The sequence below is a fragment of the Pseudophryne corroboree genome, chromosome 1, assembly GCF_028390025.1.
Source record: "Pseudophryne corroboree isolate aPseCor3 chromosome 1, aPseCor3.hap2, whole genome shotgun sequence".
NCBI lineage: Eukaryota > Metazoa > Chordata > Amphibia > Anura > Myobatrachidae > Pseudophryne > Pseudophryne corroboree.
In genome coordinates, this window is record NC_086444.1 from 1065761798 (window position 1) to 1065789064 (window position 27267).

General features: G+C 45.1%; 1 protein-coding gene across 1 annotated transcript in view; it reads left to right on the forward strand.

Moving 5' to 3' along the window:
* Window positions 1–21568, forward strand: part of SGCB (sarcoglycan beta) — a 70708-nt gene extending 49140 nt beyond the window's left edge. The window contains exons 5-6 of the mRNA XM_063920946.1: window positions 9496–9627; window positions 17498–21568. Of these exons, the coding sequence (XP_063777016.1) occupies window positions 9496–9627; window positions 17498–17698 (333 nt within the window). The 3' untranslated portion in view covers window positions 17699–21568. The remainder of the gene's footprint in view (window positions 1–9495; window positions 9628–17497) is intronic.
* The last annotated feature ends 5699 nt before the right edge of the window (window positions 21569–27267 follow it).

The window sequence follows — 27267 nt, forward strand, 5'->3', positions numbered from 1 at the left end:
GCTATTTAGTACACTAGTAGAACATAGAGTACAGCGATACTCTGGACAGCAATTTGGCATCCAGGAATTTAGGGAGGAGCTTTTATCTCTCTCCATTATACTTAGATAGATTACAATGGAGAGATTAAAGCTCCTCCCTAAGTTCGTGGATGCCAAATCACTGTACTTAGTATCTCTGTACAGTATGTTCTACTAGTGTACTAATTAGCACGAACAGCTTTTAACGTACAGTGGCAATTTTAATCTAACTATGTATAATGTAGAGAGATAAAAGCTCCTCCCTAAGTTCCTGGTTGCCAAATCACCATCCTTAGTATCTCTGCATAGTATTTTCTATTAGGGTACTAGTTAGCACAAACAGCTAATTGGTACCCTAATAGAACATACTGTACAGAGATACTAAGTATGGTGATTTTGTATCCAGGAACTTATTGAGGAGCTTTTATCTCTCTCCATTATACATAGAAAGATTAAACTTGCCGCTGTACGTTACAAGCTGTTCGTGCTAATTAGTACCCTAATAGAACATACTGTACAGAGATACGAAGTATGGTGATTTGGCATCCAGTTAAAAGCTGTTCGTGCTAATTAGTATACTAGTAGAACATACTGTACAGAGATACTAAGAATGGTGATTTGGCATCTGGGAACTTCCAGAGGAGCTTTTATCTCTCTCTATTTTACATAGAAAGATTAAACTTTCCGCTGTACTTTACAAGCTGTCCGTGCTAATTAGTACCCTAATTGAAAATACTATACAGAGATACTAAAGACGGTTATTTGGCACCCAGGAATTTAGGGAGGAGCTTTTATCTCTCTCTTTTATCTCTCTCCATTATACTTAGAAAGATTACAATGGAGAGAGATAAAAGCTCCTCCCTAAGTTCGTGGATGCCAAATCACTGTCCTTAGTATCTCTGTACAGTATGTTCTACTAGTGTACTAATTAGCACAAACAGCTTGTAACGTACAGTGGCAAGTGTAATTTTTCTAAGTATAATGGAGTGAGATAAAAACTCCTCCCTATGTTCCTGGATGTCAAATTACCATGCTTAGCATTTCTGTACAGTATTTCCTATCTAGCCAGAAACCCTGTATCTTGTGCAAGCTAGGCGGACAACTGGAGGGTCCCGAAACACGGTTGCTTCCCGTTTCCTTTTCCAGTTTCACATAAACTAGTGGTTGGTCTGCCCCGAAAGCCAAGAGTCTCCTCTTTTGTATGGTACCAGTCCTGAGTCTCTGGGAGACCCAGAACCAGAGATATCAGTACGCAAAGTGGACCCATTTTCCCATAGACTATAATGGGACCGTTAATTCAGACACCATAGGTTCCGACGCTTGCCATGAGCCTTGTGGGGGTCACAGAAACTTGGGGTTGGTACCCTCCGGTAGCTAATTGTCTCCCCTTCCATACCAACCTAGTGATGAAGGCTCCCACCTCCCATGCTGAGAGTCACAAAGTGCCAGCCTTTTTTTTTCTATGTTCCCGTGACATTCACTTTATTATTTTTTTTCTTTGATGTACATTCAATGAAAGGGTGCACACAGGTTTCACATAAATCAAAGTAAATCTGCAGCAGCGATTCATTCCGCTATATACAAATACACAGCGGTAAGGAGTATAAATTAGTGTATTCCAACGCAACTAACTGAGCAACACAGTACTGTAGATCGTCAGCATTTGTGTATTGTACCTGATCTGAACTCCCTCCCTGTCCACTGCATGACCTGTGCAGGCTCCCAGGGGAGAAGGGCGATGGGGGTAGGGAGAGGCGGTGGAAAACACTGTGCTTTTGAAATACAAGTATTAACGTCCGAGTCCCCTAAGGCATAAACCAACACCAATGGGAAGGAAGTGCCAACCTTTTTTTAATGTGTTCCTGTAACATTCACTTTATTATTATTATTTTTCTTTGTTATACATTCAATGGAAGGGTGCACACAGGTTTCACATAAATCAGAGTGGGCGGTGGATTTTCCTACATACAGTAGTATACTGTTGCACATGTCTTGTAACCTGATCGGAACTCCCTCCCTGTCTACTGCATGTACTTTGCAGGCTCCCAGGGGGGGAAGGGGAAAGTGGGATGGGGGTAGGGTGAGGCAGTGGAAAATACCGTGTTCAAAGAAAAGGCATAATCAAAACCATGGGGAACTTTGCGGTGTATCGTTATGCGCAAAGACCTCACTTATCCCTATCACCCCTGTGTATTTTAGCTAGGGGATTCTGACGCTCCTTCAGCATTGCCCCGTGACCTACCAAATCTGTGCTGTTACTTGCTCCATAGCCGAGGGCCTCCATTGGGCGAGGAGACACAGGCGGTAGCCATTTCAATTGAGTCTGCCCTGCTATAGAATTGTATGTATACCATATGATGCATAGACCCTAAACAGTACAACTGCTCCTGCAGCTTTGCCCTAGTTTACGTGAATAACTCCCTCCCTGTCTACTGCATGACCTGTGCAGGATCCCAGTGGGGAAGGGCGATGGGCAAGCGAGAGGCGGTGGAAAATACTGTGCTTTTGAAATGCAAGTACTGTATGAGTCTGAGTCCCCAGTAGCCTCCTGCTAGCCTATTGCCCTTCTCCCCTGGGAGCCTGCACAGATCATGCAGTAGACAGGGAGGGAATTCAGGTCATGTGCAATACACAAACGCCGAATATCTACTGTATAGTACTGTTTTGCTCACAGTAGCGTCAGAATACACTCATTTCTACTCATTCCCGCTGTTTAGTTGCATTTAGCGTAAAGAATCGCTCCTGCAGATGTACTCTGATTTATATGTAACTTGTGTGCACCTTTCCATTGACTGTCTTACAATGTAGATAAAATAATACAGTGTATTATTACAATAATAAAAAAAAAAGGCACATCACGTCTCGAACCCAGGACCCCCAGCGTGGGAGGTGGGAGCCTTCACCCCTAGCCCACGACGCCTCATGGGAGACTCCCAATTTCATTTGTGAAAGTACTGCAAACAGCGCCCGGCCCCCACCCCATTGGTGTTGGTTTATGCCTTAGAGGACTCGGACGCTCGCATTTGTAAAGCACGTTATTTTCCACCGCCTCCTGCTAGCTACTGTAGCCCTCCATTCCCAGACGCTCATGTATTTTAAAAGCACGGTGTTTATACATTGTCCTGTACATTCTTCCTTTTACACAATTACTGTAGTTGCGTCTCCATACACATACAGTACTCCATACAGTATTGCCAGAGCTGTAGATCAATCCGCCGCTATACTGTACGATCGAAAGTACTGGATTAGTGGAGCATTAGCCACACAGTGGTGGAGATGTGTAATGCATGATGAGTATCTAGATCGCCTCAACGCGCCTACCTGTGATTAAACTCAGCTATCGCCTTAGCGTGACTAAACGCCCGTCTTGGCGGAGAAACAGTCAAGATAAAGGTGGCTACATCTGTACATTCACTCAGGGTGTGTTGCAGATTCAGCCTCCTTATGTGCCACCTGTGGCCCCTTGGGACTTGTCGGTGGTTTTGGAAGCCTTGCAAGAGTCTCCGTTTGAGCCTCTTTCCTCTGCTGACCTTAAGTGGCTTTCCCTTAAGGTCCTATTCTTGCTGGCGATTGCTTCAGCTAGAAGGGTCTCGGACTTGGGTGCCTTATCCTGTAAGTCTCCCTATTTGATTTTTCACCGTGACCGGGCGGTTCTTAGAACGTGGCCAGGTTATTTGCACAAGGTGGTGTCTTCCTTCCAACTTAACCAGGAAATTGTGGTTCCGGCCTTTAATTCTCCTGGGTTGTCTTCCAAAGAGCGGTCTTTGGATGTTTTACGGGCTCACCGTATCTATGTGAAGAGAACTTCCTCCATTAGGAAATCTGATTCTCTTTTTGTATTGTTTGGTTTTCACAAACGTGGCTGGCCTGCTTCCAAGCAGACACTGGCCAGATGGATTAGAATGGTGATTGCACATGCTTATGTACAGGCTAGTTGTCCGGTTCCTGTTACCATTAAAGCCCATTCTACTCGGTCGGTTGGACTTTCTTGGGCGGCCCACCGTGGTGCGACCCTTGAACAATTGTGCAAGGCGGCAACGTGGTCCTCAGGGAACACGTTCGTAGGGTACTTTGCCTTCGATACCGCCGCTTCCCAGATGCTTCCTTTGGACGCCGGGTTTTTGTGCCTGCTACGGTGCGTCCCCTCCCATAAGGAACTGCTTTAGGACATCCCCGATGTTAATCCTTGTGAAGCCCAGTGTACCCCGCAGCAGAAAACGAGATTTATGGTAAGAACTTACCGTTTTTAAATCTCTTTCTGCGAGGTACACTGGGCTCCACAAGGCGCCCAACCTGATGCACTTAGCTTCTTTGGGTTGGTATTGGCATAGCCGCTGACACCCTCTCCTGCGGTGAGTGTGTGATGTAATTGGCTACGAGCGATTGTCGTCTCTGGTACCTGCTACTGCATTGGGCTGGTTAACGAAACTGAGCTCCTGTGCATGGGGGCGGGGTTGTAGAGGAGGCGGCGCTGTGCATCTTGGAAACAGTCAAAAGCTTTGAGCCTGTTGGTGCCTCTGATCAAGATCCTTCTCTACACCCCGATGTTAATCCTTGTGGAGCCCAGTGTACCTTGCAGAAAGAGATTTAACAACGGTAAATTCTTACCATAAATCTCGTTTTACCTCATTCTGACCACTTGGTTGACATTTGTCAGGTATCCTGGGAAAATCCAGGAAAGACATTTGCTCTGTCTAAAAAGATGCTAGCCCGTTATCCCCTCGCTGCAGAGTTAGGTAAATATTGGGAGACACCTCCGTCGGTGGATTCACAAGTCGCACGTCTGGTGGTGTCCTATGCTCTGCCTGTCACTACCGTTACCTCACTGAAGGAATTGACGGATAAGCGTGTGGAGGATTGCTTGATGTCCATTTACACTCTTGCTGGAGCTGTACATAGACACACTATGGTGGCCTCTTGGGCTGCTAAGGCTATAGAGGCCTGGGTTCAGGAAGTGAAAGCGTAACTACCGTCTGATTTTCCTGATAATGCTAGACAGTGTCTTTCATACATTATTGCAGCCTCTCATTATATTCAGGAAGCGGCCTCTGATGCGGTATCCTGGCGCCCAAAGCGTCTACTACGTCTATTCTGGCTCGCCGGATCTTCTGGTTGCGTCCTGGTCCATAGATCTGGACTCTAAAAAGACCTTGGAGGTGATCCCTTTTAAGGGAAACATTCTTTTTGGGGTAGATCTCAACAAGATTGTTGCTGACTTGGCATCAGCTAAGACCGCATATCTGCCTAGTACTTCTTCTTCGGCTCTGAAGACTAAGAGTACTTCCTTTCGTTCCTTTCGACCTCCTGGTAACGAAAAGGGTCAGGCGTACCCGAAACAGGCTTGCACTTTCAAAACCTCTAAGCCCAAACCAAAACGTGCCTGGGCTGCCCGTCAGCCTGCTTCAAAAACAGGCAAGCCTGCTGCATGACGGGGCAGGCCTCCCCCTGGGGGATTGCAGGGTGGGAGGCCAACTTCTACGGTTTGATCAGGCGTGGTTACTGACCACTTTGGATGCCTGGGTAAGGGAAGTTGTCACTCCCGAATATGCTGTCTCTTTCAAAACACGTCCCCCTCTCCAGTTTTGCTCACCAAACATCCCTTCGGATCAGGTAAAGGCAAAAACTCTTCAATTTGTGGTACATTCCCTCCTGGACACAGGAGTGGTAGTGCAAGGGGTACTATTCACCGCTGTTCCTGGTCCCGAAACCAAATGGTTCCTCCCGGCCCATTTTCAACCTCAAATTCTTGAACAAATTTGGGAGGGTCTCCAAGTTTCATATGGAAACTCTTCGCTCTATTGTTCTGGCTTTGGAGCCTGGGGACTATATGGTCTCCCTGGACATACAGGATGCTTACCTGCATATTCCTATTGCCATGTCGTATCAGCAATACCTGCGGTTTGTTATTGGCAACCTCCATTATCAATTTTGGGCCTTACCTTTTGGACTGACCACGGCTCCGCAAGTATTCACAAAGGTCATGACGGTTATGACGGCCGTACTCCGCCGTCAGGGTGTCAGGATCCTACCGTATCTGAATGACTTGCTGATCCTGGCGAATTCCTCAGAAATTCTCCTCCGTCATCTGGATCTGACGGTCCAGTTTCTGCAAGCCCACGGGTGGCTCATCAACTGGAAGAAATCTTCATTGGTCCCTGCTAAGAGCATGGTGCACCTGGGGGCATTGTTGGACACTCACAACCAATGGTTGTTCTTGTCTCAGGAGAAGGTCCTGAACCTTCAGGACAGGATTCGATGCTTCCTCTCTCGCCCACGAGTGTCGATACACTCGGCGATGCAAGTACTAGGCCTCATGGTGTCGGCTTTCGACATGGTAGAGTATGCTCAATTTCATTCCCGCCCTCTGCAGAAGCTGATTTCCTGCCAAGTGGGATGGCCTGCTTCACCGACATGATCCCCTTGTCTCCGGAGGTTCGTCTGTCACTGAGCTGGTGGCTATAGGACTATCGATTGAGCAGGGGTCGTCCCTTCTGGATCTCCATCTGGGTCCTTCTGACGACGGATGCCAGTCTGCGGGGTTGGGGCGCGGTGTTGGAGCAACACTCTCTTCAGGGTCGGTGGACCAGGGAGGAGTCTCTCCTCCCGATAAACATTCTGTAATTGCGGGCAGTGTTCAATGCTCTAACCCTGGCCCATCATCTCATACAGAACAGGCCTGTTCAAGTACAGTCGGACAACGCCACCACGGTGGCGTACATAAATCATCAAGGCGGCACTCGAAGCCGCATGGCAATGATGGAAGTGTCCAGGATTCTTCAGTGGGCGGAACGCCATCTGCCGGCCATATCGGCAGTGTTCATTCCGGGGGTCCTCAACTGGGAAGCAAACTTCCTCAGTCGTCAGGACGTACACGCCGGAGAGTGGAGCCTCCATCCAGAAGTATTTCAACTCCTAGTGGACAAGTGAGGCCTGCCAGATGTAGACCTGATGGCGTCTCGACACAATCACAAGGTTCCGGTCTTCGGAGCAAGGACAAGGGATCCTCAAGCAGCGTACGTGGACGCACTGGCAATTCCATGGAACTTTCGGCTGCTGTATGTGTTCCCTCTGGTGTCACTTCTGCCCAGGGTAATAAGGAAGTTCAAGCAAGAAGGAGGAATCTTACTTCTGATCGCTCCAGCGTGGCCCAGACGGCATTGGTTCTCAGACCTACAGGGTTTCTCGTTAGAGCATCCTCTTCTACTTCCGCAACGTCATGACCTCCTCGTTCAGGGCCCTTGTGTATACCAGGATTTGGCCCGTCTGTCTTTGACGTCGTGGCTCTTGAAGCTTCAGTTCTGAGGACCAAAGGATTTTCTGAGGCGGTCATTCAAACCATGTTGAAGGCCCTTAAGCCGGCTTTTGCTCGGATTTACCATAGGGTCTGGAATGCTTACTTTGCTTGGTGCGCATCTAACAATCATGACGTTTACATAAACTTAATTGGATCATCCTTTTTTGATGTGCAATCTTTTTGATGTGCTTGCAGCTTTTATTATACAGTCATCTAAATGCACACGAAATCCACGTAATATACTGTTTATATACACATTTTTACAAGCGTTAAAAAAAAGGTTTTCTGAAGCCAGGGGATACATAGCCTAATGCATACACTGCACTGCACTGCAATGAATATTACAGCTGGCATTAGCATTGAACATTGAAATTTCTACTGGAACTTCACCTTAACCCAAGAACTGCCAGCACAAATTAAAATAGAATGACAGCAAAAACACCTGCATATCTCCCAGCTTGCCAGTGTAGAAACAGGTACATGGTCTAGTTCCTAGCCACACATCAGTCCCCACCCCTTTATAAATACAATGCTTGGTGACAAAAAAAGTAATTTTCCCCCAGATCATGTCACAGTGTGACCCTGTTGAATTAATCCCTGCTTTAATTTGAGTGATTTACCATTTAGTCCATGACTACCACTTAATTCCCTCACTTAACAATACTATACTCGCCTGTGGTGACTGGTGAGTCACATATGGGCAATGTTGCTCCCATGGTGCCCCCTATGGGCTGGTGCCCCGTGTAGCTAGGGTCTAACACCCCACATGGCTGTGCCACTGGAGTGAGGATTTGATTTCCCTAGAGCTGTAGGGAACCAAGGCATTTGCTCCACTGCACCAATAATAATGCGGCCTTGAGCACAGGTTTTATAATCAATGTCTGTTGTAACTGTAATATGTTTATGGAGAATGTCAAATCGGGTGGTATTCATGTGACCGGCGGTCAGCTGACCGACAGTCACATGACCTCCTCCACCATCCCGACGGCTCACTATCCCGATGGTCGGCATGCCGACCAACAGGGACTATTTCCACTCGTGGGTGTCCACGACACCTATAGAGTGGGAATAGAACGGTCGCCACCGAGCCCGCAGCGTGGCGAGCGCAGTGAGCCCGCAAGGGGCTTGTTGCACTCGCCCCTCCCCGCCGGGATCCCGGCGTCGGTATACTGCCGGCGGTCTTCTGACCGCCGGTCAGCCGTACTACACCCTGTCAAATCCTCTATTATTACTAGTTGTATCACATGAGATCTCAATATTGAAGTGGCAGCAGTAGATCCTCTCTACATCTGGTTCTCTGTCTTTTTGCATCATGCCCCCTTATGAAGGTAAATGTGTACTAAGCAGCAGCTCACGTGGCAACTGGATCCAAAGAAAAGTACAAATTCTAACCTATCATACAACATTTAACCCACACACAAATATCTGTCACCATTTATTACCATGCACATTTATTGGCAAGCTGCTCAATCAGATTGTGATGTCACTCAGGTGCTAAAAGGGAGGGGTAATTCTGTGTAAGAAAAAAATCAATTTGTGTTCCCTAATGCACACTGAGTGAAAAATAATACTACATAATAATCAGATAATACGGAGATCTTAGTTGCGTATATATCTGCAGATATAGGGTTAAGCCCCAGGCCGATCGGCAAGGCGTCTCCATCACTGGAAGTCCCTAATACTAGGTATAGGTCCGGGGTGCAGGACCCCATCACGTCGGCACAGGTCGGCTACCCTAGGTCAGCACACAGGTTAAAATTAATAAGGGTTAATAAGAAGCACATAAGTGCTATGTAAGTGAAGTGTGATTAAAATAATACAAAAATATATACAAAGTGATAGGGAAAATCATAAGTGTTAATAAAGTGTTAGGGTGTGCCGACCTGAAGCCGCCCAGCCATGCCGACATAGGGGCCACCGCACCCCACACCCACCCCATAAATAATTACACATATGTCTGGGTCTGAATGCCCAGTGTAAGGCCACATGATAATGGCTCCTACAGCATCTGAGAGCCAGCTTACCTGGAGACACCCCTACCATTTATTACTAGTAATGTATGCTGTTTTACATGTAACAGTTATAATTTCCTTAGAAACACTTTCTGTTGGTGGGAGACAGGAGAGAATTATATTGTATTAAGTATTATTATTGCATTATGTGTATGTTGTTTCTATTTTCAGATTACCAGCAGTGCGAGCAGTGACCTTAAGATAAACGTGGATGGGCATATCACTGTGCGCGGAAATGAAGGCGTACATATCATGGGGAAGACCATAGATTTTCGAACAGGCGGAAACATTGTTTTGAAAGCAGTGAGTTGATGTCACACGCTAACATTTTAATAGGAATACTTTCTTTGATTACTTTCCTAACAACAGTCTGCAGAGTAACAGTCTGCTTATTCATTAAGGTAACATTGCTACAACCAGTCCTATAGTCTTCCTTCTTTAAGGCTAAATATTGTATTGTTTTAGATTTTGTGTTGCTCATACATGTATGTATCTAACAAGGAATGCAGAATGTAATGTACTATAAATGATTACATTTAATTTCACTTCAACTGTACATTATGGGGTATATTCAATTGCGGTCGAATTCCGGCGTGAATTCGACAGTTTTTGGATTCGACACATTTCGACAGTCGAAACCCTCCACCCGGGACCAGAATACGGCATATTCAGTTAATAACGGATTCGACAGTCCCCTTGTCGAAAAACGGACCAATTGACGAATAGTGGACGGCCTGGATTCGACTTCATGGACATCACAAAAGTAATGAATAAATCCGGAAAAAAATTGCGTGGGGTCCCCCCTCCTAAGCATAACCAGCCTCGAGCTCTTTGAGCCGGTCCTGGTTGTAAAAATACGGGGGGAAATTGACAGGGGTTCCCCCATATGTTAACAACCAGCACCGGGCTCTGCGCCTGGTCCTGGTGCAAAAAATACGGGGGACAAAAGACGTAGGGGTCCCCCGTATTTTTAACACTAGCATCGGGCTCCACTAGTCAGAGAGATAAGGCCACAGCCGGGGGACACTTTTATATAGGTCCCTGCGGCCCTGGCATTAAATCCCCAACTAGTCACCCCTGGCCGGGGTACCCTGGAGGAGTGGGGATCCCTTAAATCAAGGGGTCCCCCCCATCCAGCCACCCAAGGGCCAGGGGTGAAGCCCAAGGCTGCCCCCCCCCCCCCCCCCCCCCATCCAAGGGCGGCGGATGGGGGGGCTGATAGCCATAGTGCAAAAAAAATAAATATTGTTTTTTGTAGCAGTACTACAAGTCCCAGCAAGCCTCCCCCGCAAGCTGGTACTTGGAGAACCACAAGTACCAGCATGCGGGGGGGGGGGGGGGGGGCGCTGGTACCTGTAGTTCTACTACAAAAAAAAACCCAAATAAAAACAAAACACACACACCGTGAAGGTACAACTTTATAACATACATGCACACCTACATACACACATACTTACCTATGTTGACACAAAGCAGTCGGTCCTCTTCTCCAGTAGAATCCAGGGGTACCTGTAAATAAAATTATACTCACAAACAATCCAGTGTAGATCGGTCCTCTTCTTTAAGTTTGTAATCCAGGGACTTGGTAAAATAAAAAAACGAAAAACCCGAACCACGCACTGAAAGGGGTCCCATGTTTACACATGGGACCCCTTTCCCCGACTGGCGGGACCCCCCGTGACTGCTGTCAAAAAGGGTCCCTTCAGCCAATCAGGGAACTTTGCAGTCAGCGGTAGACCACAAGAGTGACCCTACTTAACCTCGCGGTCTACCGCTGACCGCAAAGTTCCCACCATTGGATACAATGGAGCGCCTATGCGCTACATTGTATCTCCAGTGCGCCGCCTGAGTGACAGTTCAGGCGCGCACAGTGGCGCTCCCTGATTGGCTGAAGGGACCCTCTTTGACAGCAGTCACAGGGGGTCCAGCCAGTTCGGGAAAGGGGTCCCATGTGTAAACATGGGACCCCTTTCAATGCGTGGTTCGGGTTTTTCGTTTTTTTATTTTACCAAGTACCTGGATTACAAACTTAAAGAAGAGGACCGATCTACACTGGATTGTTTGTGAGTATAATTTTATTTACAGGTACCCTTGGATTCTACTGGAGAAGAGGACTGACTGCTTCGTGTCAACATAGGTAAGTATGTGTGTATGTAGGTGTGCATATATGTAATAAAGTTGTACTATCGCGGTGTGTGCGTTTTGTTTTATTTGGGTATTTGTTTGTAGTAGAACTATAGGTACCAGCGGGTCCGTTTCCCCCCCGCATGCTGGTACTTGTGGTTCTCCAAGTACCAGCTTGCGGGGGAGGCTTGCTGGAACTTGTGGTTCTGCTGCAAAAAAACAATATTTTTTTTTGACACAAAAGGCTATCAGCCCCCCATTTGCCGCCCTTGGATGGGGGGGACAGCCTCGGGCTTCACCCCTGGCCCTTGGGTGGCTGGAGGAGGGGGGACCCCTTGATTTAAGGGATCCCCACTCCTCCAGGGTACCCCAGTCAGGGGTGACTAGTTGGGGATTTAATGCCAGGGCCGCAGGGACCTATATAAAAGTGTCCCCCGGCTGTGGCATTATCTCTCTGACTAGTGGAGCCCGATGCTGGTGTTAAAAATACGGGGGACCCCTACGTCTTTTGTCCCCCGTATTTTTTGCACCAGGACCAGGCGCAGAGCCCGGTGCTGGTTGTTAAAATATGGGGGAACCCCTGTCAATTTCCCCCCCATATTTTTACAACCAGGACCGGCTCAAAGAGCCCAAAGCTGGTTATGCTTAGGAGGGGGGACCCCACACAATTTTTTTCAGGATTTTTAACACTTTCAACACCCCTTCTAACTGAAAAACGTATGCACTGAACTCTCCATTTTCTCTAACGTCCTAGTGGATGCTGGGGACTCCGAAAGGACCATGGGGAATAGCGGCTCCGCAGGAGACTGGGCACAAAGTAAAAGCTTTAGGACTAGCTGGTGTGCACTGGCTCCTCCCCCTATGACCCTCCTCCAAGCCTCAGTTAGGATTTTGTGCCCGAACGAGAAGGGTGCAATCTAGGTGGCTCTTCTGAGCTGCTTAGAGTAAAAGTTTAAACCATGGAAAGATGGTGGCTTCTTACGAAGCGATTCCATTCGGCAGACTCCACGCAAGAACTTTTCAGTGGGATCTGCTGGACAAATGGTCCGGATCGCATCTTCAAATGCATCAGCGGATAACCCTGTCTCCAAGGACAAGGGTGTCTCTCCTGTGGTGGTTACAGAGTGCTCATCTCCTAGAGGGCCGCAGATTCGGCATTCAGGATTGGGTCCTGGTGACCACGGATGCCAGCCTGAGAGGCTGGGGAGCAGTCACACAGGGAAGAAATTTCCAGGGCTTGTGGTCAAGCATGGAAACGTCACTTCACATAAATATCCTGGAACTAAGGGCCATTTACAATGCCCTAAGTCAGGCAAGACCTCTGCTTCAGGGTCAGCCGGTGTTGATCCAGTCGGACAACATCACGGCAGTCGCCCACGTAAACAGACAGGGCGGCACAAGAAGCAGGAGGGCAATGATGGAAGTGGCAAGGATTCTTCGCTGGGCGGAGAATCATGTGATAGCACTGTCAGCAGTGTTCATTCCGGGAGTGGACAACTGGGAAGCAGACTTCCTCAGCAGACACGATCTTCACCCGGGGGAGTGGGGACTTCACCCAGAAGTCTTCCACATGATTGTGAACCGTTGGGAAAAACCAAAGGTGGACATGATGGCGTCCCGCCTCAACAAAAAACTGGACAGATATTGCGCCAGGTCAAGGGACCCTCAGGCAATAGCTGTGGACGCTCTGGTAACACCGTGGGTGTACCAGTCAGTGTATGTGTTCCCTCCTCTTCCTCTCATACCAAAAGTACTGAGAATCATAAGAAGGAGAGGAGTAAAGACTATACTCGTGGCTCCGGATTGGCCAAGAAGGACTTGGTACCCGGAAATTCAAGAGATGCTCACGGAAGACCCGTGGCCTCTATCTCTAAGAAAGGACCTGCTCCAGCAGGGACCATGTCTGTTCCAAGACTTACCGCGGCTGCGTTTGACGGCATGCTGGTTGAACGCCGGATCCTGAAGGAAAAAGGCATTCCGGATGAAGTCATCCCTACCCTGATCAAAGCCAGGAAGGATGTAACCATACAACATTATCACCGTATTTGGCGTAAATATGTTGCGTGGTGCGAGGCCAGGAAGGCCCCTACAGAGGAATTTCAACTGGGTCGTTTCCTGCATTTCCTGCAAACAGGACTGTCTATGGGCCTCAAATTAGGGTCCATTAAGGTTCAAATTTCGGCCCTGTCAATATTCTTCCAAAAAGAACTGGCTTCTGTTCCTGAAGTTCAGACGTTTGTCAAGGGAGTACTGCATATACAGCCTCCTTTTGTGCCTCCAGTGGCACCTTGGGATCTCAATGTAGTTTTGGGATTCCTAAAATCACATTGGTTTGAACCACTCACCACTGTGGACTTAAAATATCTCACATGGAAAGTGGTAATGCTGTTAGCCCTGGCTTCAGCCAGGCGTGTCTCAGAATTGGCGGCTTTATCCTATAAAAGCCCTTACCTAATTTTTCATACGGACAGGGCAGAATTGAGGACTCGTCCTCAATTTCTTCCTAAGGTGGTTTCAGCATTTCACTTAAACCAGCCTATTGTGGTGCCTGCGGCTACTAGGGACTTGGAGGATTCCAAGTTGCTGGACGTAGTCAGGGCCCTGAAAATATATGTTTCCAGGACGGCTGGAGTCAGAAAATCTGATTCGCTGTTTATCCTGTATGCACCCAGCAAGCTGGGTGCTCCTGCTTCTAAGCAGACGATTGCTCGTTGGATTTGTAGTACAATTCAGCTTGCACATTCTGTGGCAGGCCTGCCACAGCCAAAATCTGTAAAAGCCCATTCCACACGGAAAGTGGGCTCATCTTGGGCGGCTGCCCGAGGGGTCTCGGCTTTACAACTTTGCCGAGCAGCTACTTGGTCAGGGGCAAACACGTTTGCTAAATTCTACAAATTTGATACCCTGGCTGAGGAGGACCTGGAGTTCTCTCATTCGGTGCTGCAGAGTCATCCGCACTCTCCCGCCCGTTTGGGAGCTTTGGTATAATCCCCATGGTCCTTTCGGAGTCCCCAGCATCCACTAGGACGTTAGAGAAAATAAGAATTTACTTACCGATAATTCTATTTCTCGTAGTCCGTAGTGGATGCTGGGCGCCCATCCCAAGTGCGGATTGTCTGCATTACTTGTACATAGTTATTGTTACAAAAATCGGGTTATTGTTGTTGTGAGCCATCTTTTCAGAGGCTCCTTCTGTTATCATGCTGTTAACTGGGTTCAGATCACAAGTTGTACGGTGTGATTGGTGTGGCTGGTATGAGTCTTACCCGGGATTCAAAATCCTTCCTTATTGTGTACGCTCGTCCGGGCACAGTATCCTAACTGAGGCTTGGAGGAGGGTCATAGGGGGAGGAGCCAGTGCACACCAGCTAGTCCTAAAGCTTTTACTTTGTGCCCAGTCTCCTGCGGAGCCGCTATTCCCCATGGTCCTTTCGGAGTCCCCAGCATCCACTACGGACTACGAGAAATAGAATTATCGGTAAGTAAATTCTTATTATTGTAGTCAGTAAAAAAAATTATATTCTTTTAAAAAAATCGATTAAATAATACTTGTGGCTCATAAATAGACAAACCAAGTAGATAATCCCTTCAAATATAAATAGATATGCTATTAAATAGAGATAGTCTGGCGCTATTGTTACTGTGAAAGTGCCTGCTGCTACGTTCAAAAGGCTTGGTTCTTAGCCTAAAAATACAAAATGGAAAACACACAAAAAAAGAACAGCGCTGGCACTTTTACACTAAAAAGTTATTGATTTAATACCACATATTAAAATACATCTTACATATCCAATCCATACCATGTAAAAACAATTATAACTAATTATAGTATATATCAATTTATGTACGTATACAGCTGAATATTAAAGCTAGATATTACTTCCTTATATGCTTTTAACAGTAAATCATGAACGTGTGAATGTTACCACTCAATGCATATGTCCAGCTAATTTCCTTAGTTGTTATAAAGGACAATACGTACATAAAAAATCAGTGAGGAACGGTTTTCTCTGGTTCGGTATATAAAGCAGGATTTATCCTGCAGGATATATAGAATAATTGATATATACTATAATTAATTATAATTGTTTTTACATGGTATGGATATGTAAGATGTATTTTAATATGTGGTATTAAATCAATAACTTTTTAATGTAAAAGTGCCAGCGCTGTTCTTTTTTTTGTGAGATATGCTATTAGCAATCAAAAAAGCACCAAAAAATACATGTTATTAAAAAAATTTATCACCTCGCGACAGAAAAATGAGGCGGAATGAAATTTACGAAATGACTGTCGAAAAGCACTGTTGTCGAATCGACATTCTTCAATTGAATATACTTTTGTCGAAAAGCCGCATTTTTAACATGACAGACATGTCGAATTGCAAAAAGTCGAATTGCAAAAAGTCGAAAATGAAACGGCAGGTTTTTTGTCGAAAAGTACTGTATTGAATTGTCGAATCAAATTCGACAGGTTTTTTTGTGTCGAAAATGACCCGTTTTTCGGCATTTTCATGAATTCGACCGCAATTGAATATACCCCTAAATATACATCATTATGTTTGTAAATATTTCTAATACTTCTGCATACAAATAGGATATCGACAAGTATTTTGTGACCCCGGATGGCAGGCAGCATTCTATGACCCCGACAGTACAGCTGTACTGGTAATTCATCATGTTTACAGTTGCACTGCCGGCGAGTGTGAAATGGTGTAAGTAACAACTCACATTTACCGGCATCCTGGCTCCTTCCTTCCAGGGTCCCCATAATGCTTCTCAGTATCCTGATTGACAAGCACACTACATCCCCTTCCTTGACATTCTGTTGCTACAGATTTTTGTAAGTTTCAGCGATTATAAATTTCCTGGAATCATTTATTGCTTAATTACTTCTTATATTAATCTTTTCTGTCTTATCTTCCTCTTATACGTTTAGCGCATGCATGTATCTGTAGATATTGATATTCCAGGGCGGAGGCAGACATTTTATAGGAAGGATATCACGATACAAGTATGCTGCCTATTGATTTCTTAGATAATCACATTGCTGATAGATGAGGCACACTGATGACACCGGTCCTTACTTGGTGAATGGGCAGCAGTTTTCAGCATATTGGCCCTCATTCCGAGTTGTTCGCTCGCAAGCTGCTTTTAGCAGCTTTGCACACGCTAAGCCGCCGCCTACTGGGAGTGAATCTTAGCTTATCAAAATTGTGAACGAAAGATTAGCAAAATAGCGAATAGACACTTCTTAGCAGTTTCTGAGTAGCTCCACACTTACTCGGCATCTGCGATCAGTTCAGTGCTTGTCGTTCCTGGTTTGACGTCACAAACACACCCAGCGTTCGCCCAGACACTCCTCCGTTTCTCCAGCCACTCCCGCGTTTTTCCCAGAAACGGTAGCGTTTTTTCGCACACACCCATAAAACGGCCTGTTTCCGCCCAGAAACACCCACTTCCTGTCAATCACATTACGATCACCAGAACGAAGAAAAAACCTTGTAATGCCGTGAGTAAAATACCTAACTGCATAGCAAATTTACTTGGCGCAGTCGCACTGCGGGCATTGCGCATTAGCGACTAATCGCTCTGTTGCGAGAAAAAAATACAGAGCGAACAACTCGGAATGACCCCCATTGTTTGAGCCTACAAAATAGCTTCTTCCATTGTGCGTGGACAGGGTATAATCCATTTAATTGAAGAATCATTTTGCATTTATTCATTTTTGTTAGTATCCTTCTGTTAAAGACATGAAGAACGCGGGAAGCACATTTCTTTCTTCACAATTTTATAAATAATGCATAGAACTTTTACCCCACCAACCCGGCCATCCTGTGTGTCTGTCACTAGGCATTACAGTTAGGGCAGAGAAACAAATTCCCATTTACTCCTCTGCTATGTATGTGCAGTGTGAGAGCTGGCCTGATATATACATTGTCATGTGCACATAGTATCCAATAACAAACAGGAGTGAGCATACAGGTTTTGTCTCATAGTTGTTAACATGATTGTAATTTCCCAAACCTCTTATGTGTTTATCTCATTAGGAGAACAGTATAATTCTGAATGGCAGCGTGATGGTCATGCCTTCCCGACTACCTACTGCTACAGGGGAGCTCATGTACGATGATGGGACGGAGCGGTACAAGCTGTGCATGTGCGCAGACGGGACTTTGTTTAGGGTACTGGTGGAGAGTCGAAATATGGGTTGCCAGACCTCAGTCAACCCTTGTGGAGCAATATATTAAGGAGTATTTTACTTACATTATTATTTATGTTTTTCTTTTTGTGTGTCTGTAGTTTGAGATAATGCTTTGCAGCCAATTTTCACAGTATTAACTTATTGCTACATGGGTTCTGACACATAACCACATATGCTACTACCATCACAGTACCGCCAACAGTATGTTAGTACCATCAGATTACTGCCTATGTTAGCACTGTTACATTACCACCTTTGTTAGGTGCTGTCATAGAGTAGACTAGTGTTACGGTCTCTGCTGACTTCTGTTCTATTATTGCTGTACTACCCTATAGGATTGGGAGAGTCTTAGTGGTGAGGACTATATGATGTATAGTTAGGCCGAGAAACTTATGATTACACAGGTTCTGTGGCTATTTAAAAGCAGGTGAAATACAGGCTTGAATTTAGTCAAACACTGAACCTGTGTATCATAGGTGTCCCGGTTCAGAGGGATATTATGGCAAGCGTATGTATAGGGGAGTATGGTTTAAACCACAGATGTCAGTAGCACTAGGTGATTAGTTACTGGGAGCAGCAATGTGAAGGAGATAACATAAAGAAACTTTCCTTTTTCTGACATATATATCTAGATGAACATGTGTTGTCATTGGCTTTGTTCAATTTCAGTGTTCATTAATCTGCATAAACTCAGTTATACATATAGATTTGGAGAGTTATTTTTACTATGGAAACAAACATTTCTGTGGCATTTTCTATAGTAAAGTCATATTTTGCTGTATTTATGGGGCTTACGTGAGCTTCTGCACAGACAGAACCACTAGTATTGTCATATACGATACAGTCACTTTCCCGATATAAATTGGACGTAGTCCATGTATAGACGAGATTGAAAAGACTGTGTTGCACAGTTATAGCAAACTACATATATCAGTTTGTTCTCTTTTTTGTGTGTATTATTTCGTTTTTTACGTGTGTTGTTGTTGTTGTTATTATTATTATTGCCAATTAATATGATTGGTTATAGCGAATCTGCACAAGTCCATTATCTACTGAATTGCCAACATCTCTTCATCTTTTGCAGTCTAGTGTTATCCCAGAAACCAACTTCTCCTTAAGCCATTGAGTTCATGTGGAGAGATACCGCACAACACAAAGGGGGAGATGTATCAAACCTTAGAGAGTGATAAAGTGGTGAAGTTGCCACTCAGCTTCTGTCATTTATCTAGCATAGTCTGATTGGTTGCTACGGGCAATCGATCCACTCTATCTCCCTCTAAGGTTAGATACATCTTTTCCCCAAAACGTTTTCAGTTTACAGGTGTGTTATCTCTCCATATACGGAGACACAAACTGCCAAGGAAAAGCCAGGTGGTTTTAAAGACAGGCAGGCTAGCATTATGTATTCTGCTCTAGCTGGCAGCTGTTATTATATCTATACAAATTTACAGCAGCATTAGTCAGCAGTCATAAAGTCGACATTCAGAATGTCTACAGCCATAATGTCGACCGACTATTTACGGTTAAGCTGCGGTTAGGTTTAAGCTTACATTCAGAGTCAAAGTAAAATCGCATTGCCGACGTGTTGAATCTCAACATTTGGTCAGTGTCGACATTTGATCCACTGTCCACATTTGACGTGTCAACATTCCGTCTATGTCAGCATTCTGAATATCAACATTCTGTAGGTGGACTTTTGTTACCCCACCCTATCCAGCTGACGCTAAGCTAGGACAATTTCCACGTTGCACAATCTGCCCTTGTACATTTTCACATGATATGATTGGAATGTACTTATCTACATGTAACAAAATGATTTATTGTTTCTTCCAGCTTATTCCTATTCATTGGTCCTCAAATGTGTCCTTTGACCCCAGTGTTGCGTATTTTCATATGTGTCTTTATAATCTACCACAAGTGTGCATCAGCTGAATGCTTGTGTTATGGCAGGGGGTTGTTATAATGTCCAAGTACTTCGGTACAGAAAATCCCCCCCGCCCATCTTTCTGGAGAGAGGTGAACTCAGCAGATAAGATTATTTCTGTGCATTGAATGCAGTTGTATTTACATGGTAGACCTGCTGCCGCATACAGTATGTGTGTAGTTAGGATAAAACAATCTGCTGGAAGATAGAATTCTCTGAAAGTGGAGATCTACTTTTAAAAATGAAAAAAATGTGTCTTTTAATTTTTTTTGTTGCCTTAGTGGCTAACATGAGCACTACAGTCTGCTTCATCTGTTGGTACAAAGAATTACCTTAGCACCTGCCCGAAATTGGTTGTTAGGTATCATAATTGCCCGCTTTTCCAGAATGTCCATAAAACCCCAGAGTTTTGTACAGTTTTCACAGACCTGGCTTATAAAACCCATTACACCCTTTCTCTCCAGGGCCCTAGTTGATAGTTATGTGTAGTTTGATTGGAAACTGCTGAAGGACTGTTATATTTGGTCTGGTTTGGAATCAAATTGTCACCTGCCATTGGATAACCTCAAATTCTACAATATATTTGTTGTGATTATTGAGGTTTTACCAGTGTATGATATGATGATTGAGGTACAGGTTGAGTATCCCATATCCAAATATTCCGAAATACGGACTTTTTTGAGTGAGAGTGACATAGTGAAACCTTTGTTTTCTGATGGCTCAATGTACACAAACTTTGTTTAATATACACAGTTATTAAAAATAATGTATTAAATGACCTTCAGGCTGTGTGTATAAGGTGTATATGAAACATAAATGAATTGTGTGAATGTACACACAATTGGTTTAAAGCACAAAGTTATAAAAAATATTGGCTAAAATGACCTTCAGGCTGTGTGTATAAGGTGTATATAAAACATAAATGCATTCTGTGCTTAGACTTAGGTCCCATCACCATGATATCTCATTATGGTATGCAATTATTCCAAAATACGGAAAAATCCCATATCCAAAATACCTCTGGTCCCAAGCATTTTGGATAAGGGATACTCAACCTGTATATTACTATCTGATGTGGCCAGAGCATCACAAATTCTATATGTAGTTTATTTAGCCCTTTCATGTCCTGGCCATGCCCTGCCTTAGTAGCAGCTTTCAGGGTACTATGGATTCATCAAGATGAATTTTGACTGTAGATTCTTCAGTGGAATTGATACATGCGGCCAGCATTGAGTGTTTCTGTTTCGGTTGATCATCATATGCTTACAGTAGCCTGCCTAAATGACTTAATAAGAAGTGGCCTATAAATATGTGTGTTACCTTACTAATGCTGCTTTCACATCGCAAAACCTGCTTTTGAAATGGTTCTTTAAACGGTTCTTAAAACGGGTCTGAGCAGTTAAACCCCCTTCACATCGCATGTTGTAACCAGTATATTACCATTTCATTACCGTTTTGGTACCTTTCACACTGAACCCATTTCACCCATACAAAACAGTGGTTGTCATTTTAAATGTTTATTTCCTGCTTCTGCCTGGTGACATCACACATGGAGACAGCCTATCACCTTCTGGGGCTTGCAAATACCGTTTCAGACCCTTTCACACTGCACAATGAAACGGGTCTGAAACGGGTAGGACCCTGCTTTTTTACCGTTTCAAAATACCGGTATTTTGAAAACGGTAAATTGAAGGTGACCCTTTCACATCGCAGCTCGAACCGTTTAGGAAACCTTAAAAATCGGCAATTTACCGGGTTCAAGCTGCGGTGTGAAAGGGGTATAAGACTATAGCTATAATCTTGTTTTGGTTAGAAAACACTTATATGACTTTACTAAACCCTAGTGCAGAGGAATCCCATAACCCAATAAGGTATTAAACATGAATGTGTGTGCCACTTATACTAAAATATTTATTTTTGCATATATCAGAAGTGTTTTTCTCAGTTGACTTAAAGACATCAGAAGAAATAAAACAAAACTTGTACATGAAAGTGTTCTGATATGGGACGGTGTCTTTTCTTTCTCATCCACTAGAGGGCACAGGGACGATTTCTGGGTGTAGGCTGATTGGGACTGAGTTTGTGCACCAAAGGGTTACATTTTTGTACCCAAAGTGGGATATTCCTACACTTTGCTAAGGAGCATTTGACGTGCTGCGCCAGGCTTATTGCAGAATCTCAACAGCAGTCTCTACACTTAGAGTATCACAGATATATCGATCTAACAATCTTCTGCCAAATTCTGGATGGCCACAAATGTCATAAATAACAGGGATATCATAGTTAATAAATGACTAAGGAAACCACCTCTTAAAGGCAATCAGAAATTTGTTATCATGTATACAGTCATATAGCAATACATTAAGGATTTCTATATACCAATGTTTATTAATAAACCATGTAAGGAATTTGAATGATGTAGTCACTGTCGCTCTGTTTTGCACATTTGTTATATATTTACTACATAGGCAATATATGGAACTATGCAACATAAACTTTAGCCCTGTAGTAAGTAAACTATTAACGCCTTACTCCATCATACACAGCTGAAGCGCCTCATACTTGTGTAGAGATTTGATACATGTCTAAATGAGAATGCCATCACTTGAGTTAAGCTATGCACACACTATACAATTATTGGGCTGATTTACCTATAGGGTGAGTGGAATGTTTTATTGCATAGTGCATTTTGGGCAAACGCAGATAAAATGGTTCAAAAACAGCCAGAAACGCTCAGCTTCAATTATCCGGTTGGTCTGCATTGACAGAAAATATCAGCCAAAAGGTCTCGATATTATGCTGTGTGTGTGCATTCACTTTCTGTTTGTAGGTTCAACCAAAAAATAGCATATTAAGGCTCATTCAGATGCGGTTGTTCTTGCTGCTGCTGTTGCTATCTTTGCCGTATGCAATTGCGATTAAATGCTAATATGGGCAGAAGCTAACCTGAGCATAGGGACGCACACTGCTATCTCATAATTTCCGTCCAGCAGCGTATAATTGCTGATACATCGGTACCATCATCGCAAATCAGAACATGTCACAGAGTCTGAGTGCCTCTGAAGACGCACAGGCTGAGCTGCTCTCCCGGAACGCTGAGGGCTTTCCAGCAGCAGGTAAGATCACAACTGCTAATTTATGCATACACAGGAAACACCATCTGAATGGCCATGACACGCCTGCGTTTACCCAACCACTCCCCATTCCCACCTCTCTTCCTGTCACTCACTTTTACTAATTCCTTGGGGCAACCGTAATCACAATTCACTTGCTGCGCGTGTGCACTGCGGCTCAGACACGTGCAGTAAGAAAACCGACCGATGCGCATATGTTAGCCGCTATGCAACTGCGCCTGAATTAGCCTCATTGTGTACCTAGCTTTACTATGACATCCCTTAGGCCCCTGTGTATCAGTCAGCCAATCAATACAGTTCAGCTTTGCCAAGCTGCTACCCACACTGTGCCTGCTGTGTTAGAGAAGCACCTTCTTCCTACAATGGCAACTTACTACAGAGGTGAGGTAGTTTTCAAAATTGACTTATTTTGTTATAGTTAAACAGTCCAGTCAATCTACATTATTTCTCACACGTCCTAGAGGATGCTGGGGTCCACTTCAGTACCATGGGGTATAGACGGTTCCGCAGGAGCCATGGGCATTTTAAGAGTTTTTCAGAGTGTGAACTGGCTCCTCCCTCTATGCCCCTCCTCCAGGCCTCAGTTTAGAAAATGTGCCCAGGCAGACTGGTCGCACTCTAGTGGAGCTCTACTGAGTTTCACTAAAAGACTTTATGTTAGGTTTTTTATTTTCAGGGAGACTGCTGGCAACAGTCTCCCTGCTTCGTGGGACTTAGGGGGAAGAAGTAGGAACCAACTTCCTGAATAGTTTCATAGCTCTGCTTCTTGCTGACAGGACACCATTAGCTCCTGAAGGGAACTGAACACTAGCTGCGGCTATGCACTCACTCCCACAGCACGCCGTCACCCCCCTAACAGAGCCAGAAGTCAGAAGACTGGTGAGTAGTATTACCGGAGGTCTGCAGAGAGGGATCTCCTGTCATCGTGACGGCTTAAGGTACCGCGCAGCGAGCGGGAACGCTGCGCGAGCATGCTATCCATAACAGTGCACAACGGGGAGGGGGGGGCGCCCTGGGCAGCATGAAAACTACTCTCACTGGCAAAAGGTGGCATATGATGCTCTGGCACAGTCCTACATCCCCGCTAGTATAAATATCTAGTTCAATAGCTGAGGAAAAGCACACCATTGCAGGGGGCGGGGCTTCCTCCTCAGGCAGCCAGCAGACTGCTCAGCGCCATTTTCTTCCAGCACACAGCAGGTGAAGAAATGCTGATCCTACTCTCCACTTCTGAATCAAGTATCAGGGTGCTAAAAGGGGGGGGGGGGAGTGTATATTGTGGTACTATAACCTAATATTGGCAATATATATAGCGCGGAAAGTCTCTGTGTACAAAGTACGCGACACATGTATTTTTTTGTCTCTGTACAAAGTACACGACACAGGGATTTTTTCTTTAGGCGCTGAGTTGTGGACTGGCAATTCCTTTCTGTGTCCCTCTGACAGATTTTACTGTGGGTCTGTCCCCTATAAGCCCCGGAGAGTCTGTGGTGTGATTGTGCATGTGTGTGACATGTCTGAGGCAGGGAGCTCTTCCCCTGAGGGAGCCATTTTAGGGACACAGAGTTGTAATGTGGTGGCACTGCCGGCACACCATGAGCCTGAATGGGTGAAAGAATTACGTGATAGTGTGAATCATATCAGTAAGAGATTGGATAAGTCTGAGTCTCATGCAGAAACCTGGAGAAAATCCATGGAAGATGTGATTTTTAGTAGTTCTGCTTTTTCATCGACAGGGGATCCCTCTGGGTCACATAAAAGGTCATTTGCACAAATAGTACAAACTGATACCGTCACGGACTCTGATTTCTATGTCGACACTAGTGATTCCAGGGGAATAGCTCCAAAATTAGCGAAAAACATTCAATACATGATTGTGGCTATAAAAGAGGTTTTAGAAGTTACGGAGCCCCCTCCTTTACCACAGGAGAAGGCTTACTTTTATAAAGAAAAGAAACTTAATATAACTTTCCCTCCATCTCATGAACTGAACAGTTTATTTGAAGGAGTCTGGGTAAACCCTGAAAAGAAGTTTCAGATTACAAAAAGAATTCAGGTAGCGTACCCTTTCCCTGCAGAGGACAGGAAAAGGTGGGAGTCACCTCCTGTTTTAGACAGTGCCTTGTCACGGTTAACAAAAAAGGTGATTCTCCTTGCGCCTGGGACGGCTTCACTAAAAGAGCCGGCAGACTGCAAGTTAGAGAATACGTTGAAATCTTTATGTGGCCAATGGGACATTACTCAGGCCTACCATTGCCTGTGCGTGGGTGAGTAATGCTATTGAAAAGTGGTCAGAAAACTTGTCATCAGAAATTGACACAATAGATAAAGACTAGATACTCCTAACTTTAGGTCATATCAAAGAAGCTGCTGCGTATATGCTAGAATCCATCAAAGATATTGGTCTCTTGGTACCGCTACAATGGCAATCTCAGCACGGAGGGCGTTGTGAATTCGCTAATGGAATGCTGATGCAGATTCCAAAAGGAATATGGAGGCTCTCCCGTACAAAGGTGAGGCCTTGTTTGGAGATGGGCTGGATGCCTTAGTTCCTGCGGCTACCGCAGGTAAGTCGACATTCTTGCCATATGCTCCTGCACCGGCGAAAAAGATACATCACTCTCAGATGCAGTCCTTTCGGCCCAATAGATACAAAAAGGGTAAAGATTACCCTTTCTTTGCGGGTAGAGGAAGGGGAAAAGGAAAAAAGCCCACAGGGTCTCCAGGATCACAGGAGCAGAAATCAACCCCTGCTTCTGCCAAATCTTCAGCATGACGCTGGGGCTCCCTTGTGGGAGTCCGCTCAGGTGGGGGCACGTCTGAAACTTTTCAGTCACTTATGGGTTCAATCTGGCCTAGACCCGTGGGTCGTACAAATAGTGTCCCAAGGGTACAAACTGGAGTTTCAAGACATTCCCCCATGCTGATTTTTCAAATCGGCCTTACCAGCTTCTGTCCCGGACAGGGAAGTGGTAGCAGCAGCAATACAAAAATTGTGTCAGGAACAAGTCATTGTCCTGGTTCCCTTGTTACAACAAGAAGGGTTTTATTCAAGCCTATTTGTAGTTCCGAAGCCGGACGGCTCGGCCAGACCAATTCTAAACCTGAAAACACTGAATCTCTACCTGCAAAGGTTCAAGTTCAAGATGGAATCTCTGAGGGCAGTGATTTCCAGTCTGGAGGAGGGGGAATTCATGGTGTCAGTGGACATAAATGATGCCTACTTACATGTTCCCATTTATCCTCCGCATCAAGCTTATCTGAGATTCTCAGTGCAGGATTGTCATTACCAATTTCAGACGTTGCCGTTCGGACTCTCCACGGCACCAAGGGTGTTCACCAAGGTGATGGCGGAGATGATGGTCCTCCGACAGCAAGGAGTCAATATAATTCCTTACCTGGACGATCTCCTGATAAAAGCGAGGTCCAGGGAAAAGTTGGTGCAGAACATTGCACTCTCCCTGACAGTACTTCAACATCACGGTTGGATCATAAATTTTCCAAAGTCACAATTGTAACAGACAACAAGATTATCGTTTCTGGGGATGATACTGGACACAGAAGTACAGAGGGTGTTTCTTCCAGTAGAAAAGGCTCTGGAAATCCAGAGAATAGTCAAACAGGTTCTGAAACCAACAAGAGTGTTGATTCATCAATGCATTCGGTTGTTGGGAAAGATGGTAGCGGCCTACGAGGCCATACAGTTTGGCTGATTCCATGCCAGAGTATTCCAGTGGGACCTATTGGACAAGTGGTCCAGATCCCATGCATCAGAGGATAGTCCTGTCATCCAAAGCCAGAATTTCGCTCCTGTGGTGGCTACACAGTTCTCACCTCCTAGAGGGACACAGGTTCGGGATTCAAGACTGGATCCTGGTGACCACGGATGCAAGTCTCCGAGGCTGGGGAGCAGTCACACAGTGGGAGAGCTTCCAAGGAAGATGGTCAAGTCAAGAAACTTGTCTTCACATAAACGTTCTGGAGTTGAGAGCCATTTACAACGGCCTTCTACAAGCGGTGCATCTTCTTCAAGATCAACCCATACAGATCCAGTTGGACAATGTAACAGCAGTCGCGTACATAAACCGTCAGGGCGGAACGAAAAGCAGAGCGGCAATGGCAGAGGTGTCAAAGATCCTCCTCTGGGCAGAAAGACATGCAAAAGCTCTGTCGGCAATTTTCATTCCGGGAGTGGACAACTGGTAAGCAGACTTCCTCAGCAGACACGATCTCCATCCAGGAGAATGGGGCCTCCACCAAGAAGTCTTCGCAGAGTTGACAGGTCTTTGGGGAATTCCTCAAATAGACATGATGGCATCTCGTCGCAACAAGAAGCTTCAGAGATATTGTTCCAGGTCAAGAGACCCTCAAGCAATAGCAGTGGATGCACTGGTGACCCAGTGGGTGTTTCGTTCGGTATATGTTTTCCCTCCACTTCCACTGATACCAAAAGTTCTCAAAATCATAAGAAGAACGGGAGTTCGAGCGATCCTCATTGCCTGCCCCAGACTGGCCAAGGAGGGCTTGGTATCCAGATCTTCAGGAGTTGCTCATAGA